The sequence below is a fragment of the Pocillopora damicornis genome, chromosome 3 (genome assembly GCF_964200805.1).
Source record: "Pocillopora damicornis chromosome 3, jaPocDami1.2, whole genome shotgun sequence".
In the NCBI taxonomy this organism is placed as follows: domain Eukaryota; kingdom Metazoa; phylum Cnidaria; class Anthozoa; order Scleractinia; family Pocilloporidae; genus Pocillopora; species Pocillopora damicornis.
This window is the reverse complement of record NC_142672.1, coordinates 30,547,586-30,569,234: the sequence shown is the minus strand read 5'-3', so window position 1 is coordinate 30,569,234 and position 21,649 is coordinate 30,547,586. Positions and strand designations below refer to the sequence as shown.

At 38.1% G+C, this 21,649-nt stretch overlaps 2 protein-coding genes and 1 long non-coding RNA gene across 3 annotated transcripts in view; 1 reads left to right on the top strand and 2 right to left on the bottom strand.

Annotated features, from left to right (window-relative positions):
• Positions 1-21,649, top strand: part of LOC113680733 (EGF and laminin G domain-containing protein) — a 438,917-nt gene that overhangs the window by 375,447 nt on the left and 41,821 nt on the right. The window lies entirely within an intron of this gene.
• LOC149049322 (histamine H2 receptor-like) lies at positions 8,968-13,039 on the bottom strand. Its single transcript, XM_089202157.1, has 3 exons — positions 12,832-13,039; positions 12,644-12,758; positions 8,968-10,066 (listed from the first exon to the last, which is right to left on the bottom strand). The coding sequence occupies exon 3, from the start codon at positions 10,025-10,027 to the stop codon at positions 9,101-9,103; it is 927 nt and encodes a 308-aa protein (XP_089058283.1). The 5' UTR covers positions 10,028-10,066; positions 12,644-12,758; positions 12,832-13,039; the 3' UTR covers positions 8,968-9,100.
• On the bottom strand, positions 16,923-17,705 carry LOC149049321 (uncharacterized). Its single transcript, XR_016185369.1, has 2 exons — positions 17,259-17,705; positions 16,923-17,126 (listed from the first exon to the last, which is right to left on the bottom strand). It is a non-coding gene; the product is annotated as an uncharacterized LOC149049321 (long non-coding RNA).

Below are 21,649 nucleotides of genomic sequence, written 5' to 3'. Positions count from 1 at the left end.
TCGTTTCTGCCTGTAGTTGTCCCACCGAACTTATTTCCAGCTATTTGGACAAAGTTGTGGCAACTATCGTCAAAAGTTTACCGTCTTACATTAAGGACAGCCAATACGCACTTGAAATTTTTTGGTGACTTTAGTTTCCTCGGCCAAAACAAACTTATTTTAACTATGGATATAACATCTCTTTATACTGTCATTTCCAATGACGAAGGTCTCCGGGCCCTCAAACATTTCTTCGATCATCGCACTGTTAAGGAACCTAGCTCTGAAACACTACTCCGTCTGGCCGAACGCCACGGCCCAAAACCTTAACTCTACGGCCGTTACGTTGACGATTGGATCGGCGCTACCTCCTCTACCAAAGAGGAGCTCACTCAATTTATAACCGCCGTCATTTCCTTTCATCCGGCTCTTAAATGTACCTGGGAAATTTCCGACACTTCTTTGGCTTTTCTAGAAATCAAAATTTCAATTGAAGGCAACGTTTTATGCACTAGTGTTTATTACAAACCTACAGTTTCACATAAACGACGAAGTCTGAGAAACTGTGAAAAAGGTATGGAGTTCTTGACATGTGATGGATGTGAAGATGAATACAATTGTATTCATGTATTCATCTTCACATCCATCACACGTCAATTTTATGTTGTTTGTGTAGTGACGACTCTGGTTTTTCCGAAAAATCAGAGGCAATGTGACAGTTTTTCGATAAACGTGGCTATCCTGTCTCTCTCGTTCAAGTGGGCCACCACCGTGCCCAACAAATTGTTCGACAGTCAGCACTACAAACGGCTGAGAAGGACAACACTGACCGCATTCCATTTACTCTTACATTTCATCCTCACAACTACGCAGTTAAATCTATCATTCTTAAAAAATTTTTAATTACTCCAAAACGATTCAAAAACTGGCACTATCTTTTCGCAACCCCCACTTATTTCATTCAAACGTGACAAAAACATAGGCAACTTTTTAGTCAGGAGTTCATTTCAAACAAATGACCAATCTGGAACTTTCAAATGCGCTCGCTCACGATGCAAAACTTGTTCTTTCATTCATAACGTAGATAAAATATCGGGACCCAAGAGATCCATTAAGATCATTGATCACTTTACGTGTACCTCCGCCAATGTTATTTGCTGCATAACTTGCACTTATTGGAATAAGTTATACATCGGCGAAACAGGACGACGACTAAGTGACCGATTCCGAGAACACCTTCGCAACTTGGAAAGAAATGACAAGGACGCACCCAAACCAGTCGCTAGACACTTTAATCTTCCTAATCATTCTGAACAGCATATGGCAGTTTGTGGCCTTTCCTTACAAATTATTTCATCACTTAGATCAATTAAATTTGGAATTTGCTTTCATTCTGGACGAAATAAGTAGTGGACTTTATTTCCGACCGGTAAGCTGATTTAGGAGCTGGTCCCAAATATAGCTAACTCATCATAGATTAATAATTTTCTTTTTTTTACCTTTAAATTTCCCCATTTTTTAATTAAAGCAATCAATTCATCCATAAACAAATATTGTTCCAAATAAATGGCAACTTCTGGATCGAGGTAACATTGGAGATATCAGGCTAACAAATTGGGGTATATTTTCATTTTTTACTGTTCAAGGCGGCGCAAAACGACCGTCGAACGTTGAGAAAACCTGTAATCAAAATCTGTCATCTCCCACATTTTTTCCAGTAAATGTTAAGAAAAAGGGGTATATATTTTTATTTATTTCAAGATATTTCAGGTAATCTTTACGACAGGACTGGAGTCGAAGTCATAAGAACACCTTCGATACGCCATGCTGGCGGGCAAGTATAGGCGGACTTGGTCGGCTTTATCGATTTTTTGCCAAGCGAAAACAACTGGAACTTTTTAATACCCATTTCGTGGTTAGGACCTAAAAATTAGCCTTCATGCCAAATTTCAGCCAAATCAGCTGGGATGAGTGGCCGCAATTTTTGTTTAAAGCTCGAAACATAGACTATGGCTCTTAAAAGCTGACGTTTCGGGCGTTGGCCCTTAGTCACAGCGATTGGAGGAATTCTGGGTTGTGTGTGTGTTTTTATGCAGAAAATGGAGTTACGCTATTGGTTGGGAATATGGTGAAGAGAAAACAAGAATAAATCATTACAACATTCAGGCAATCCTGTATTAACCGTATTCAGAGATATAGGATCATTACACTGTTTGTGCTGATCTTCGTTTTGTTAAGCCTAATTGGGAAAGGAAGCGTATTTGTGGTCGGAAATTAAAAGCCATCAGCTTGGAGCATTTTCCACAAGATGTTGCAATGTCTCCTCTTTTGTCTGAATCATCCAACGATTTACTTACGCTGCTTCACTTGTATAATTCGGAGTTATCTAGTGTTTTGGATAAGCATGCGCCATTAAAATCGCGCATGGTTACCATTCATCCCGCTGCTCCATGGTTTAGTGAGGAGATTAAACTGGAGAGAAGAGTTCGTCGCCGACTGGAAAGGAGATGGCGTAGGACTAGATTTCCCGAAGATCTTCTGCGTCTTATTGAACAAAATCGTATTGTCAATGAGCTATTACTCTCTGTCCGCTCATAATATTACACCAAACTTATTGATGATAATTGCCTTAATCAGAGGAAACTGTTTGGCATTGTCGGTAAGTTGTTACATCGGAGTCCTGCACCGCAGTATCCATCTTGCTCTTCCGTGGCGGATCTTGCAAATAGATTCATTGGCTTTTTTGGTGAGAAGATTAATACTATTCGACATGAACTGGAATCGAACCCTATGCAGGGAACTTATTTATTTAATGAAGCCACAGTAGCAACAACTACACTCCATCGTTTGAGCTATCCTTCATATTCGACCTTACTTCAGATTGTGCACCCTTTGGCATCAAAGTCTTGTGAACTTGACCCTGTCCCCTCTAGAATACTCCTTGGTTGTCAGTCTTGATCTCCTTTGCCCTGTGATCTGGAAAATTGTTAAGCTGTCTTTGGAGACCTCTGTCATGCCCACTGAAACAAGCTGTAATTCGTCCTTTGTTGAAAAAGCCGAGTCTTGATTATCAAGAATTTAAGAACTTTCGGCCGATCTCTAACCTCACCTACTTGTCCAAAGTCATTGAGAAAGTAGTGGCTTTGCAGCTTGTTGACTACATTGACAACAATGGTCTGTGTGAAGTCTTTCAGTCTGCCTACCGTGCTCACCATAGCACCAAAACGGCTCTTCTCAGAGTCTACAATGACATTGCTATGTCCATTGACAATCAAAAATCTGTTGTTTTGGTTCTACTGGACCTGTCTGCTGCTTTTGATACAGTTGATCATTCTCTTCTCCTTGCTAGACTATCTACCCGTTTTGGCATTTGTGACCAGGTACTGGACTGGTTTCGTTCATATCTATCTGATCGCACTCAGTATGTCAGAATCCAAGATGTCTCTTCTGATGTGCATGCCTTACCTTATGGTGTACCTCAGGGTTCCGTTTTGGGCCCCTTGCTGTATTCTTTGTACACTTCCCCTTTAGGTGATATTGCAAGATCTCATGGTCTATCTTATCACTTTTATGCTGATGATACACAGCTATATTTATCTTTTGAAACGTCATCACCTGAGGATATGTCAACATGTACATCTGCTCTTGAAGATTGTGTTAAAGATATTGACCTTTGGATGTTAAATAACAAGCTGAAGCTGAACAGTGGGAAGACTGCAATTATAGTTTTTTCATCCTCCTATCGCCCACGTCCTGCGTTAACAAACCTGGTGATTGCCTCTGACACTGTTGACTGTTCAACTACTGCTAAAAATATTGGAGTTATTTTTAATAACTCTCTATCGATGTTGCCGCACGTTACTGCTGTTTGCAAGTCTTCGTTTTTTCATTTACGCAATATTTTTAAGATTCGCAAGTTTCTTTCTTACGATACATGCCTTTGTTACTGTAAGGATAGACTATTGTAACTCACTGCTCTACGGTCAGCCTAAATGTATCTTGAAACGTTTACAGAGTGTCCTAAATAGTGCTGCTAGGCTTATTCACCTTACTAGTAGATATGAGCATAGCTATATCACTGATCTCATCAAGCCTTATATACCTGGTAGACTTCTTAGATCCTCCAATCAATTTTTCTACATCTAAATTTAATTTTAAAACTTATGGTGGCCGGTCTTTTACTATTGCCGCACCTTCTGTTTGGAATGCATTTCCATTCGAACTTAGATCTTGTAATTCCCTTTCTTCTTTTAAATCTAAGCTCAAGACGTGGCTTTTTAAAATTGGTTATGATGTCGTATAGAATGATGATGTTTTTATAGGATGACAATGTAGTTTTGTAGTTTTGTAGGTTTAGGATTTTGTTCTTATTTTTATTATGTAAAGCGCTTTTGGACCATTGGAAATTTTTATAGAATGACAATGTAGTTTTGTAGGTTTAGGATTTTGCTATTTTTATTATGTAAAGCGCTTTTGGACCATTGGGAATTAGCGCTCTATAAATACTGTATATTGTTAAGCGGTATGAAGAGGTCGATTTTAAAAAAACCGAGTCTTTTTTTTTCCCTTACTTACTGTAATTTCACCTGTATTAAGCGTTGTTGGTCATATCCTTTACTGAGTCCTAACGGTCTGTTTGTATATAGTTCTCCACCCGTAACCAGTCAAATAAAACTAAATGTGTATCTCCCTTTACCCCACACTTTGACCTCGTGTTTTAAAATACCGTAATGCCTTGCGGGAGACCGAGGGTTCAAGCCCTAGACCGGAACAACATTTTAAATAACTGAGGAAAATATGCTGCCTTTGCTGTGACATCTGCAAACGATAGACATTCGAGTCTTCTCGGATAATGGCGATAAACCGTCGGCCCCGTCTTCATTTTTTCTGCACTGGCTTGCAGGGGACGTTAAATAACTGATAATCCACCTTCTTTTTCGCAAATTGTTGGGAACATAGTTTCTGATGATGCGATTTGGCCTTGTTATTGTTTTATACAGACATCCATTTAAACCAGTTAAACCGAGCCACCCGGTCTAAATATCGGAAATAGATAATCAAATAACTAAAAATAAATAAATCAGATTTTGAGCGCGAGGTTTCTAAGGTGTGATAATTGAAGAGGCCCGAATCAACTATCACGCAGAGATTGCGAGAGAATGTAATATACACGTTTTTGGAAAACTACTTGATCATCTTTCGAAACTTAATAACAAGACAGGTTCAAGTTTTAATTTTCGTTTGTTTATAACTGCTCACTGTTTGGCCATTCTCTTTAATCACTATCCGGCTGTTACGGAATGGATAAAGAATAGCGTAGCCAATCAAATTGCAGCGTTTGTGATAGAATGCAAATATCTTATTAAGGCTACCTTCCTAGTATGTAATTGGTATTATCCTAAAATGCTTTATAGGGACCTGTTTGAAAAAACAGTTTACGAAACTGACAACGGATAAGTAACATCTCTTTAAACTGAAACAGTCATTGATACCAAACTACGTTGAAATTGTTAAGGCACGCTTCGTTAAAAATGACTAGGATTCCCTATTTAATGCTGAAGAGTTTCAAGATTCCGCCAGGGGTGTACAAGCACAATAAACAATTATTCGATTAAATAAGTTTCTATTTTTCTTTTTTGTTTCGTTTTATTTTTGTTTTGTTTTTAAATGAAAATGCACTGCAAACATTATTTTTTATTTATAAAGGCAGCTTAGATCGAAGAATCGCATTTAATATCATTACTGATTAACAAATAGATTCCAAGTTGCCGTGCGTCTGTTTAGTAATAGATCACAGATGACGTCAAAATGTGGTAAGAACAAAAAAGTGGCAGTAATATTCATTGTAACAGTTTACATTTGTGCAAACTTCATTACAAGTGATGACAGCGTAATCTACCTTCTAGTTTTGTTTCCTGTAGCACCTCTATTAGTTATATGTGCAGCGTATTATGTTATTTGGAGGAAACAAAAATCACCAATATGTAACCATAAAAATGTCATCAGAGAGGCCAAATTAGCAAACACATTATTTATGATAACAGGAGCTTCTGTTTTCACCTGGCTTCCATTCCAGATTCTTAATCTATTGGTACAATCGCAAGCAACTGCAAACTTTTCTCATAAACTCTGACAATGAATACAACGGTATTCATTATCAGGGTTTTTTTTAATATAGCAATTCGCTCGTAAACGTAATCATTTATCCACCAAGAATTCCAGAATTTAAAAACTGCCTGCTACACTTACTTCGTTGTTGTGTAGTTCCCCATCGGACATTTAGAGCTGGGGTTTTACCATCAGCTGAGTCTGGGTCAGTTGTATCCTTAATAAGATTTACAAGTAAGCAGCTCTTATCACCGAGCTCTAAACAGGAGAGTGCAGTTTGATTGCTTTATTGATTGCTTAAAGCCAGTAAAAATCCACATTTTTTTCTAACTTTAAGTGAGGCAATTGAGGGGATATCGTGCTCTTCATGACCTGTTTGGGTGTAAACGTACGTAAGATCTCGTAATGAATCTTAAACTAACTCGATGCCAAGTGTTATGAGTAATTGGCACCCCCGGTGTTAATGAGTACTACTGTTTTTGTAAATGATATCCATACTGTTTAGTAATGCTGACCGCAGTGTCGGGGAACTTTCTAGAACGTTTCGTCGAGTAACGCAGTTATGCGTCAAACTTTTTACGCAGTTAAGCGTGATGCAAATACATCACGAGATTGCTTACGTGGCGCTTAGGTAGTCGCCGCTTACGGAAGTTTTTTTTTTTTTTGTCGAGAGATACCCTTGCGAGAAAAAAGAAAGCGAGACGGTATAAGAGCACAAAGAAGCGGTGTGCAAGGTGTGCAAGAAACGAGAAACTCTGGAGAAAGTCGTGAGTTTGTGTAATGGTAAGCTGGTGTGCAAGAAACTAAAAAACTAAGTTGCTGGCGGTGAAGTGATCATTACGAATTTCTTCGAGTCGAAATTGACAGTTGAGCGTTAGATTGCCATCTCGGCTTTGCTTGCTTCCTTTTTCTTTTCTTCTTCTTTGTTTTCAACAGTTTCGAAAAACTATTTTATTTTAAATCTCAGGTGCAGCTAATTTGGAAGATATCAACATCGTAGGAGTTGAAAGAAAAAAGAAGGTAAATTCGTCATAATAAGTTACCAGAGCTTGTTAAACAGCTGCGAAGAATTAGGATATAAATTGGAAAATGAACAAAAGCTGTCCTTAGTAATGTGTCTGTATATTGAGCACAATTTTTGAACAAGATTCAGTGGGTGCGTTTCAACTATGAGTGCACTTCAAGGTGGAGGGCATTAAAGCCAGTCCGACTGTTCTAATATTAATTTTGTTTGTTTCACTTTCAGCCGCATTCAGTACAAATTTCTTCTGATATGATCCCAGCGATCAATTCCTTGGAATTTGCTTTTGTGGTCTCTACCTCACTCCAGTTGATGTCAGGAGTAGATTTTTGTGGGAGCAGATAGGAATCTCCTTATTACTACGCACCTGGTTTTAATTACCACTTTTCAAGCTGCTTTCGTAGGTAACTGAAACTTAAATTACTATATGAACAAACAATACCTAGTGAGCTTTCGCGCAAAAAATTACATCTTCTCACGTGAAGATACTATGTTAAAATATCATGTTAATATAAAAATCGCGCCTTTTGATGCACAGCCTTTGATTTATTATTATTTATTTATTATTGATTTATATACAATAAATAGAATATTACATGGTCACTTAGAGATACCAAAGTTCTATTCTCTTGTTGAAAAGTATTTCTACACGAGAAATGTAGTATCTCTGCGCGGCCATGTAACATCCTCTATTTAACTAACTTTCCTAGCCATACCTCAGGCAATATGAATTCTCGATAAGCTCTTCTTATCGTAGTTAAGTGTATATACGAGTAATTAAAGTGGGAAGTAGTTAAATTCTTCAGATACAATATTTATTACCTTAGATCAAAGAATTGAGTACAATGTGAGTAAACTTGGATGTGCTCAACCGTCATTAACTATGTACATCAAGCACTAACACAGCATGTAAGAGAACAATGGGACATTTATAGTACTGAATCTCTTTCACCCACTTACTTTCATTTTTTTATTTTTCAAATCGAGACGTAGATTGTACACTATTTCAAATGAGCTAAAATTGATCAAGTAGTTTATATAACAGTCTGGTTATATGCATACATCACATCTGGTGTATGACTTGATAGAAACAATGTGATTGAATGGTGCTTTTCGCACGTTCTTAGTGGAAATTCAAGGGTGATTTGTACTATCCAGCTCTTGGGTGTCGAAAGGAAACGCGATGGCTTCCCCTTGGATACCGATACATACATACATAAATATATACATACATATACTTCATTTATGCTCGAAATTCACAGTGTAGCTGTAGAGCTTATATCTTCGAGAAAATAAGCTAAAATGAAATAAAGATATGCTATATTACAATGCCAATATTATTTAAAACTATATACAACATTATGCATGCAGAGGGAAACATAACTTATAACCGATGAGGAAACTATTTGATAAACGAGAAGAAGGACGCAAATAATGCCAAAATAGCTGTTAACCTCGGTTTACATCTTAAATTAATTCAAATAATCTCTCCGACAGGATGTTCAAAAGAGAAAAGTCAAAGTACAACATAACTCTTTTTTTTCGGTTGTCAGGTATAACAAATTATGCAAGTTGCTTTTAGCAAAGAACGCATGAAATATTCTACTTCGTTCTATCGTTTTCATCCCTTGACTTGTCATTAAAAATTATGAAAGTTTTTTTGAGCCCGAATTACCATGGTACGATGTTTTCCGGTTTGATGGCCGAATTAGATAGACATTCATGTCTGATGATATTGCCGCTTTTACTTCATTTTGAGGGGTAAATATCAAGACTATTTATCTCAGCTGATGTGAAACTGTCTGATACGGCCCTCGATGCTTTCGTTCTCGGTAAGTATACATATCTGTTTACCTTTGGCTCTTAACTGGCTTGAGATTCATAAGGTATCATACTTTTACACACAAACAGATGATGAAGAGCACGATTTCCCCTCAATTGTATCACTTGTCAGTAAAAAATGTCGAATTATCAATTTAAAAAATCAATCAATCAAACTGCACTCTCCTGTTTAGAGCTCGGTGATAAGAACTGCCTACTTGTAAATCTTACTAAGGATACAACTGACCCAGACTCAGCTGATGGTAAAACTCCAGCTCTAAATATGCGATGGGGACCTACACAACAACAAAGCAAGTGTAGCAGGAAGTTTTTAAATTCTGGAATTCTTAGTGGATAAATGATTACGTTTACGAAAGAATTGCTGTATTGTAAAACCCTGATGATGAATACTGTCAGTTGCAGATGAGAAAAAAATGGAAAAACATGCAAACTTACTAATATGTTAATAATCTGGAATGGAAGCCAAGTAAAAACAGAAGCTCCTGTTATCAAAAATAATGTGTTTGCTAATTTGGCTTCTCTGATGACATTGCTATGGTTACATATTGGTGATTTTTGTTTCCTCCAAATAACATAATAAGCTACACACATAACTAATAGAGGTGTTGCAGGAAAAAAAACTAGAAGGTAGATTACACTGTATCTTTTAATGATGTATACGTATACATCAATGAGAACAGTGAATATTGCTGCTATGATCCACGGTATGGAAATGGCACAGATATAAATACGAAAGTTTGCAGTTCTATGACGAAGAGGCCAACCGATGGCGAACATTCTTTCCAAGGAAATGACTGCAAGTGTATAAATGGACGATGTACTTGTAAACATGTCAACAATGTAGAAAACACGCCATGTTGTTATTGAAGCTGATTCAAATGCCGCTATGAAAAGAGGAATGGCCAGTCCTCCAACCAGTAAATCAGCCACGCCCAAACCGATCAGAAGAAATGAGGAACGCTTTCGGCGTCTCAGCTTAAAAAACATCCAGATGTTTAGAATATTTCCAGCAACGATCAAAGTTGCCAAAAATCCAAAACATAACCTCCAGAACATATTCCATGTGTTGAGATCCATGGCAGTGGGATGCTGTTTATATGGTAATACCGGAGAAACCTTTTGGTATCAAAACAAAACAAAACTTGTGCTATGTCACATGAATCTTTAATTTTTGAAATAACCAACTAGTAGTTCAAAGTTTCCCTCGCCGCCAAAGTGTGGCTTCGTCACTCAGTCGGTCGTAGCACCCAAGAGGGTCTCAATGGGGTTAACCGACGGCCGTAAAACCGCCAAAACTTTTAGCCGTTAGGTATAAAATTGTCAAATTTTAACTATAAATGACAAAAAAAATTTATAGGCAAAAGAATTCCTGGCAACAGCAATGGAGATAAATTGACCGTTAGCTGTAAGCTGTAAGCTGTTAGCCGTAAAAGCCATTACCTCATTGTTACTCTCAGCCAATTATAACCTGAGAGGCACTCAAGTTCGAATCTTGCCGCAGACCGTTTTTTTTTTTATTTTGGCGTCTTTTATGCTATTTCTGTTAATTGCAGCTTGCTGCAAGGATCTTTTCTTTACTCTGGTGCCATCTGCAAGGGAAAATGCTCTGTATTTCATGTAAATGTGATGATTAACGGACATATTTGGCTCTTTGAGTTTATAGCCATGTAAGAAACAAAGGAAACAAAAACAAAGCAGTGAATCGAAAACTTCATTGTTCTGATAATCGGCCGATTAATTATGAGTGATCATACACGCTAATGAATAATGTTTTTCCTGAAAGCTTTTGTGTAAATATTTTTCCAAGTAAAGCTAACCTATTAAACGAGTGTCATTCTGACTGCAGCCGGCTATCGAAAAAAAAGGAGAAAAGAGAGGAAAGCAAAAAAAAAAAATTAAATGTATATATATAAAATATATATATATATTATATTTTTCATATTTTTTAAAATACGAAAGAAAAATTAAAACTCCAAGAACAGTCTGATTCTTGAAAAATGAAACACAGCTCGATCACTTTATGCCAGTCTAAAGGCCCATACACTGGCAAAGCAAAATCTTACTAGACTATTTTATTCCTCTATGAAATATCATCCCGTTCAACATCTTCTTGCTCTTCTTTCCTTATTATTATATTGTTATGCCATTTTTTATTGTCAGGGCAACGGAACGGGAAAAAATATGCCACGGCCAGTTGCACTCAAGAATAGGGGACGGAAAGCAGAGCAATGAAAACGGCTGCACTTAACGACCCATAAATTGACTTTTCCGTCTTTAACGCCTGATTCAGTTAAATCAACAAATGTTTCCGCTGTTTTCTTTTTTGGCATAAGCCTTATGCGATAGATATGGCCGTGGGAAGTATTGTAAAAACTAAAAGCTAAAACAAATGATTGATAACTCCAACTTTCAAAGATGATTGCTTCAGAGGAATTTTTCTCTAACCCTCCATGGCCACATTTACAAGTTAGTAAATAAATAAATAGCCTAAGAAGTGTTTGAAATTAAAAAACCCTCATACCCTTGGATTAGAAGGTTTGCTGACGATTACTCCAGATAACAACGCGCAGCAATTAGATAGCAAAAAGTACATTTGAGGCTTAAACAGGTCGGAATAATTAACTAAATGCGTTTTATGCAAGATGGAAAGATTAGCTTTAATTTGTGAGCCAAAAGTCCATTATTAGTGCAACAGACTTGGATGACATTTTGTCAAAACTTTTCCCAATAAAACCAAGGGAAGTAGTAAGGTATCAGATCATCTTACAAGGACCACTGTCAAAGGAAGATGCTGTAGCTAATTAGCATTTTAAATTTTTACCTTAACGGAATTCTATCTTACTACAAGTTACAAGGTGTCTTCATTTCGTTCACAGACAAAATATGGAAACTTCTGCTGAAATATTTTTCATACAAGCGTGATCAGAGGAGAGCCTTCTCTTCGACCTTAATTTGCATATCAAATTCACCAATTTGTACGAAAGAATTCTCAAAATGCAAGAGTTAATCGGGCTAAAAAAGCTTATCAGTGTATAGTTTATACACCAATAAGGTAACTGACTGCCTCAAACCCGCGGGTATATCTGTAGCTTTCATCCACCAACATCTTAAGAATAACGCAAATCCATGTGTAAGTTGCAAAATTCTGAAACTCGACTAAGATCTTCTTTTGACCGTTTAAACTTCATTTGTTTATTTTCTACGTTGAGGATTTTAGGTTTTCTGAACTGAATGGTGTGTTGCTTAATGACTTTCCGCAAAGATGGCGAGAGCAATTGATAAATAAATGTACATGTGGAGTTTCACTACTCTACTTGAGAAAAGTAGAAGATTGCCTCACTCCCTGTTTCCCACACCAAAAATATGTGAAGAAAAAAGAATCATCTTACTTCGGTGATTGATAAAGTCACGAATGTGCTGCTGAATTTATCTGCGGCGCCGTTAGTTTTAAACTTTGTCTCACGATAAGAATCAGAGAGCTCGACCGAATTTCTCAAAATTGGTGGTAAAGAACTCTAAAGCTCTTATTTTATTTGCTTCAAGGAACAGCTGGCTGCGAGTTAGTTGCGTAATTCAAATTTTTTTATGCGAGGAGTATGTCACAATTATGTGAACTGTCCGCGATCCAAGCGAAAGCTTTTGCCAGCTTAAGCATTCACAGATAATTCGAATTAGACTTAGCGAAAGCTTTACCTTAAGCTGAGATTCCGGCGATGAAAACAAGTCAGATCACAGAAGAATAGCTTAACGGCGGTCAAACTTCTTTGCAAGGTTGGAACTGTTGTCTTTTAATTCTACCAGTCTTCACCTGTCACAGTGCAGAGAGTTACAAATTAGGTTTAAAAAGCGAAAAATGAATTACTAGAGATACCGTAACTAACCTTAGTTCCGCAGGAAAATTTCCCCTAAACGGTATTGAAGTGGCTAATAAATACTTTTTCGCCAAAGTTCAAGATTAACTCATCCAAATTGAGATTCTTCTCAGTGCAAAATGCTTTATTCCCTTTTAAATACCACAGTTTCTGTTCATTTTCTATAAATTTCAGAGTAGGAAAGGCCTTTCCATGCCTATGCCCATTTTTAAGATAACAGCGGAAGGGCCAGGAGCGTTTGATGTATTTTTAACTTCCTCATAGTGACGTCTGCAAGACACACAATTGCTTGACGAAAGCCTAAACAAATGCAATAAAGACTGAAACACCTGTATGTTTGACTATGATTTCAAGAAAATAATATTTTTTCTATTCTGCCGAATTACCTATAAGTTTGCCGTTTTCGAAATACTTCGTCTTTTTCATTGAAAAAAAACCCCAGAAAATTATTCTTTCCTTGCGTGAGCTTGATTGCGAATTTTCATCAGTGTTTTTATTTATCACATATCTGGCGTATTGTCACCTGTAAGTTGTAGCAGGCGGTAAGTTGAAAGGCGAGGTATTAGCAAAGAATGAATTGCCTATTATTCGGCATAGCCCTCAAGCTCTTGAGAAAACTGTCATTTTGCAAGAGAAACACTGAAGTTGTGAAAATTCAGCTGGTCCGACTGATAAATGCAAACTATCATATAAACTGCGGTGTTTAACAAAGATTTCTAACCGGAAAAAGCGCTAACTTCATTTGTGTAAATTGGGATTATGTATGACTTGACTCAGTCAATAAGCATTTTATCACATGACCATGAATAACTTAGGTTATATCAGTCGTAGGTTGTCTCGTAATTTTGTAAATATTAAATTTGCTTGCTTGGACACCACAACTCTCAAGCGTGACAATGTAGAAAACAGCCTAAAGATCTTTGTAATCGATCTTCCTTACTAAACGAATTTTGTCTCGGTTTGGGGAGACAAGAGCGGTTTTACAATTGTGTCCTTTATAGCGTCCTTCGTCATAAAAATGTCCCTAGAGGAAAAAAATTTCATGAGATAAATTTATTCAAGACTCAAGCTCACACCTAGACAAAATAAGTAGAAGCGGCAACATGTCGTCTCAAATGTCGTCCTTTGTTATAAAAATGTCCCGGGTAAGGCGGCTTGTCATAATATCAGCAATTTCCTGTGTGCGTTAAAGAATTAATTTTTTTTTCTTAATCATGACTGAATTGATTCTTAATTTTCTGACAGCCGACGATCCTCTCGGGACTCACAAAGGTTTCCTTCGCGTAGCTGTCTAAAATCCACCTAACAGCCCAGGTCGACCCATCGTTTCTGCCTGCAGTTGTCCCCCCGGACTTATTTCCAGCTATTTAGATAAAATTATGGCACCTATCGTCAAAACTTTACCGTCTTACATTAAGGACAACTAACACGCACTTGAAATTTTTGGTGACTTTAGTTTCCTCGGCCAAGGCAAACTTATTTTCACTATGGATATAACATCTCTTTATACTGTCATTCCTAATGACGAAGGTCTCCGGGCCCTCAAACATTTTTTCGATCATCGCACTGTTAAGCCAGCTCTGAAACACTACTCCGTCTTGCCGAACTACTAGTGCTCACACTCAATCGCTTTTCATTCGGTGGCAACTACTACATACAAACTAATGGCGTAGCCATGGGTACTAAAATGGGACCCAGCTACGCCAATCTTTTTGTAGGTTTTATCGAACATCAAATGTAGTCAACACCACGGCCCAAAACCTGAACTCTACGGCCGTTACATTGACGATTGGATCGGTGCTACCTCCTTTACCAAAGAGGAGCTCACTCAATTTATAACCGCCGTCATTTCCTTTCATCCGGCTCTTAAATATACCTGGGAAATTTCCGACACTTCTTTGGCTTTTCTACGCATCAAAATTTTAATCGAAGGCAACGTTTTATGCACTAGTGTTTACTATAAACCTACAGTTTCATATAAACGACGAAGTCTGAGAAACTGTGAAAAAGGTATGGAGTTCTTGCCGTGTGATGGATGTGAAGATGAACACATGAATACAGTTGTATTCATCTTCACATCCATCACAAGTCAAGAACTCCATACCTTTTTCACAGTTTCTCAGACTTCGTCGTTTATGTAATGACGACTCTGATTTTTCCGAAAAATCAGAGGCAATGTGCCAGTTTTTCGATAAACGTGGCTATCCTGTCTCTGTCGTTCAAGCGGGCCACCACCGTCCCCAACAAATTGATCGACAGTCAGCACTTCAAACGGCTGAGAAGGATAACACTGACCGCATTCCATTTACTCTTACATTTCACCCTCACAACCACGCAGTTAAATCCATTATTCTTTAAAATTTTAAATTACCCCAAAACGATTCAGAGACTGGCACTATCTTTTCGCAACCCCCACTTGTTTCATTCAAACGTGACCAAAACATAGGCAACTTTTTAGTCAGGAGTTCATTTCAAACCAGTGACCAATCTGGAACTTTCAAATGCGCTCGCTCACGATGCAAAATTTGTTCTTTCATTCATAACGTAGATAGAATATCGGGACCCAAGAGATCCATTAAGATCACTGATCACTTTACGTGTACCTCCGCCAATGTTATTCGCTGCATAACTTGCACTTATTGCAATTCGATTCCGAGAACACCTTCGCGACGTGGAAAGAAATGACAAGGACGCACCCAAACCACTCGCTATACACTTTAATCTTCCTAATCATTCTGAACAGCATATGGCAGTTTGCGGCCTTTCCTTACATCTAGGCAGTTTGGAAAGCCGTAAAACACTAGCACAAAAATTTATCTTCCAAATCGGCACCCTTAACCTCCACGGAATCAACGAGCGCTTTTCATTCAACTAATTTATTCCTGTTTGCTTGTCACCATATTCTCACCAATGGCGTAGCTCCACTTTCTGTACCCACACACATCCCACAATTCCTCCAATCGCTCTAACGAAGGGCTAACGCTCGAAACGTCTGCTTTTTAACCCTTTACGGTGGCTAATTTACGTTTTCAACTCAGTTGTTAACACTAAATTACCTGCTATACTCTCCTACCGACGCAGCACCACAGTTTCTTTAAAAACTTACCCCTTTATTCATTTGTCTTAAAAATAGACGCCTTAAGACTAATAACACATTTTGAGGCTGGTAAAGTGCAACTTAATCTTTTATTTATGTCAAATTACTTATTATATGTGGAAATTCTCCCTGTAAGTATATTTACCTATTCATAGCCTCACTATCCGATGGATAGGGGCCAAGAGTTCCAAGCCATTGCCACTTAACTATTAAAAAAGATGCTTGATGTTCTAATACTAGACCCTGTGAGCAGGGTACCTGGGATACCTGGATGGTACTGGATCCTTGGAATCAAGTGTAGTGATACTACGGGTGTAGGACTAGTATACTGAAATAGTGCGCTCAAGTCTGGCTAAGGGCATAGACCTATTTCAAAACATAGACATGCTATGCATGCAAGAGTTACTTTTTTGTAGGGTGGGTGGATTACTTGAAACATTGTGAGTGATGTCTACATTCTTATAAAAGGAGAGAAGAATATTAATGTGGGAAAGAACGAAAATGTCGAATTACCTCACTCACAGGTATTTTGTGGTAGATTATGTGTGTTTTGCGAATAAATGTAACCAAAAATAAACTGTATTGGTGCCACGGATACCTGTTAGTACAAAATGCAGACAGCAGACTGCAGACCGGATAAAAAATATAGACTGCAGACTGCAGAGTGGGTACAAAATGCAGACTATGAATCTAAAGAGTTTTTACGTCTGGTATATAATAATATGTCATCTTACAGCTTACCGAGCGTCACGCAATCGCTTTTCTGCGATCCGCCTTCACGATTATTTGCACTATTGTGGAATATTCCTGGCCCATTTCTTGATGAAAATCGATCGCAATATTATTTCAAGCCTTCAATATAGTCTTCTTACTTTGCGCGCGAGTTGGTTGGTGTAATGTCTGTACAGATTTTACCAACGTAATAAAAGTAGATGACGTGAATAACAGTGATGGTAAAGCAAGCTTAAAACGGCAGAAATCGCCAGAAAATACGACGAATACACAGGGTATGAGTAATTTTCATTGATTTTACGAGAAAAATGTTCATATTTTGAAATATGTATCGTTGTAAATCGACCATACTTCGTTCCCTGTACTATTCTTTATAACGTGCAGTTCCTCTCGTAACTTAACACCGAGTCACACAACGCGTGACGCGTTCATGAATTAATCGTTGGCTTTTTCTCGAGACGTGAGCTTGGGCCGCCTGTGACAAGACAATTGCGTAAACAATATTTAACATAATAACATTTTACACAAAAAAACACAAGGTTTTGGATCACGTATTTATTAAAAAAGAATACCATACAACCTCAATGAAAACAAACATAAGATTCACCTTTCTGATCGTGAAATTAATACCATTCGTACTGTTATCGTAGCTACGTTCCTTGCCATCAAGTGAATCCAACATGTCGTCTTTCTTCACAAGCAGTTTGCATCCATTATAGTTATGTTCTTCAGTCTCACGGTAGTAGCGTTGTTCAATAGATTGCATAGAGTATATGCAGTTTTGTTTCAGATTTCAGATTTTGCTTTTTACAACAAGTAACGTTTTTCAAATAAGACATTGGCATACTTAGCATACAAGGCATTCAAGGCTTTCATGGCTTTCAAGCGTTCGCGACTCAATCCGTTCCAAAATTACCGCTCAATAACATCTTTCAGTGTGGATTAGCCGCGATGAATACGACTTGTATATGCGTCTGTAAGTATTTTGCGCGTTTGCGCCATAATGCTCCAGGAGATTGCAATCCAAATACGTTGAAATACAAAACAACTGACCAAAGAGTTTTATAAACAAAATCTCGTGATTCATCATGTGACCCGGCCCTGTCTGTGCATGAAAACGTCAATCATCATCAAGATAACATGCGTGATCAGCATGTGAACACCTCATTGGATCACAGTTGTCATGCTGTTGAGGGATAACACGCGTGATCAGCATGTGAACACCTTATTGGATCACAGTTAGTACTATTGTTATAGTAATATAGGTATCCCAGTAATAACACTTGAAATTTTAACTGCTATTAGGAAATCATGAATAGATTAGTGATAATGATTTTTGAGGAGCCGTTTATCCATTCTAATGATCGTGAGTTTATTCAGGAGGGAGCATATTTGGGATGTTTGGAATGTAGGTTTGCGTCAAACTTTTTGATTCGCCTAGTGGTCATCATTTCATTCCCATGCAACTAATGCCCCATTCACGAAAAAGCTTTAAAATGTTTTAAGGTGCTTTGTTAAACAAGATTTAAATTATTTTCTTCATAGAAGCTTCTTAAACCAACATCTATCGACTTTAAGTTTAGCAGAATGAATTACAAATTGAAAGTTCAGTTTTTCAGTTCTTCGTTTCTGAATTTCATCACGCTAAATCCCGTTCAAAAATTTCATCGCATGCGCTATTTATGAGAAAAACTAGACCCTGTGAGCAGGGTACCTGGGATACCTGGATGGTACTGGATCCGTGGAATCAAGTGTAGTGATACTACGCGTGTCGGACTAGTATACTGAAAAAGTGAGCTCAAGTCTGGCTAAGGGCATACACCTGTCTCAAAACATAGGCATGCTATGCATGCAAGAGTTATTTTTTCTAGGGTGGGTGGATTACTTGAAACATTGTAAGTGGTCTACATTCTTACAAAAGGAAAGAAGATTATTAACGTGGGAAAGAATGAAAATGTCGAATTACCTCACACACAGGTATTTTGTGGTAGATTAAGTGTGTTGTGCGAATAAATGTAACCAAAAATAAACTGTATTTGTACCACGGATACCTGTTAGTACAAAATGTAGACAGCAGACTGCAGACCGGATACAAAATATAGACTGCAGAGTGGGTAAAAAATGCAGACTGAGAATCTGAAGAGTTTTTACGTCTGGTATATAATAACATGTCATCTTACAGCTTACCGAGCGTCACGCAATCGCTTTTCCGCGATCAGCCTTCACGATTATTTGCACTATTGTGGAAAAAAATTGGCCCATTTCTTGATGAAAATCGATCGTAATATAATTTCAAGCCTTCAACATAGTCTTCTTACTTTGCGCGCAAGTTGGTTGGTGTGATGTCTGTACAGATTTTACCAATGTAATAAAAGTAGATGACGTGAATAATAGTGATGGTAAAGCAAGCTTAAAACGGCAACAATCGCCAGAAACTACAACGGATACACAGGGTATGAGTAAGTTTTATTGATCTTCATATTTCGAAATATTTATCGTTGTAAATCGACCATATTTCGTTCCCTATACTATTCCTTATAACGTGTTCAAATTTTCAACGGTTCCTCGAATAACTTACTCTGAGTCACACAACGCGTGACGCGTTCGTGAATTAATCGTTGGCTCTTTCTCGAAACGTGACCTTGGGTCGCCTGTGACAAGACAATTGCGTCAACAATACTTGACATAATAACATTATACACAAAAAACACGGGATTTTGGATCATGTATTTATTAAAAAAGAATATCCATACAACTACAATGAAAACAAACATAAGATTCACCTTTCTGATCGTGAAATTAATACCATTCGCACTGTTATCGTAGCTACGTTCCCTGGCATCAAGTGAATCCAACATGGCGTCTTTCTTCACTAGCAGTTTGCATCCATTTGAATTTTGTTCTTCAGTCTCACGGTAGTAGCGTTGTTCAATAGATTGCATAGAGTATATACAGTTTGGTTTCAGATTTCAGATTTTGCTTTTCACAACGAGTTTACGTTTTCAACTAAGACATTGGCATACTTGGTATACAAGACATACAAGGCATTCAATGCTTTCATGGCTTTCAAGCGTTCGCGATTCTGTCCGATCCAAAATTACCGCTCAATAACATCTTTTTGCGTGGATTGGCCGCGAACAATATGACTTGTGTATGCGTCTATAAGTATTTTGAGCGTTTGCCCCATAATACTCCAGATGATCGTAATCCAATTACGTTGAAATACAAAACGACTGACAAAATAGTTTTATGGGCAAAATTCTCGTGTTCGTCATGTGACCCGGCCCTGTCCGTGCATGACAACGTCAATCATCATCAAGATAGCACGCGTGTTCAGCATGTGAACACCTCATTGGATCACAGTTAGTTGTCATGGTGTTGAGGGCCCAATGACCTCTGGGTACTATTGCGCAATTTTTCCATTTTGTGGCGGAGGAAAAAAAAAAAAAAAAAAAAAGACGACAAAAAAACAAAGGCATTTTATGACTGGGCTACCACAGGTATCCCAGTAATTAAAGTTAAACAATGTACAGATCCCTTAGATTGGCCGAATGAACATTTCCTAGCAATATTTTCACACGTCCAATGAAATGGTATTTCCCACGTGACCGAACTCATCTCGTTCCATTCCCACTTGGTGTTGATGCTGTATGTATTTTGAACTAATAAACGATCGTAGCGATATGATCCTTCCACTTTCGAAGCGTTGCTTTAGAAATGAGTTCTGGAGATTATATAATATGTTGGTGCTGCACCAATAAAACGGCAGGTGTATTACCATTACTTAATTTCAACGTTGCAAGTAGCTGCTTACGCAACAACGTTTTTTTGGGATTAGCTAGTCATGTGATCAAACTTCATGCCGTAAAATCTGAAAGGTAGATCAACGGAAACATTAAATAATTTATAGGACGTGTTTGTATCCAAAAAGGGCAACTACTTCCAAAATATTACAGAGGGTCCACTTGATTTGCCGACTAAGAGGATGCAACGCCTGAAAAATTTGTATCGCACAGAACCACGGTGCCAATATTATGTAGTCATCAGGATGGATAACAAATAAAAGCACTCGGCCGAAGTAAACAAAATTGATTCAGGCTCTTGCTAGTTTCGTCGTAGAAATTTACTAAGTTCACATGAATCATTTTTAAAACTTTTTCTTGGTTAAACATCTATGATTCTTGAGTAAGTCCAAGGTCAAAATAAGAAATCGAAGTTCCACAATTTAAAAGGTCCTCAATTTTCATAAATTTCCTAATGCAATCTCCTTTCGAATTGACCTCAAAATTAGCACAAAGAATATGGATAGCAATTCAACAAAGGTGCCAGTTATTTCCAGAAATGGAATGAACATCTTAACTAGTCTTTCCGGATCATGTGTACTATAGGTGGCCTCGGTCGACAATCGACCGACTATAGGTCGACTATCAGTCGACAGTCGACCGACTATCGGTCGACAGTCGACCGACTATCGGTCGATAGTCGACCGATAGAACGGCCGACAGTGGACCGATATATCGGCCGACAGTGGACCGATAAATGTGCACATATCGGCTGATGCATCGACCGAGAGTCGGTCGATATATCGGTCGAGAATCGGTCGACTATCGGTCGACAATCGGTGGACTGATAAATCGGCCGACAGTCGACTGATAAATGTGTACATATCAGGTGATGCATTGGTCGACTATCGGTCTATATATCGGTCGACTATCGGTCGACTATCGGTCGACTATCGGTCGACTATCGGTCGACTATCGGTCGACTATCAGTCGACTATCGGTCGACTATCGGTCGACTATCGGTCGACTATCGGTCGACTATCGGTCGACTGTTGGTCGACTATCGGTCGACTGTCAACCGATAGTCGGTCGATTGCCGACCGATAGTCGACCGATAGTCGACCGATATATCGGTGGATTGTCGGCCTATATGTCGACCGAGGCCATCTATAGTACACATGATCCGTGTGTCCTAGATTTCAGTTATCACCATGAT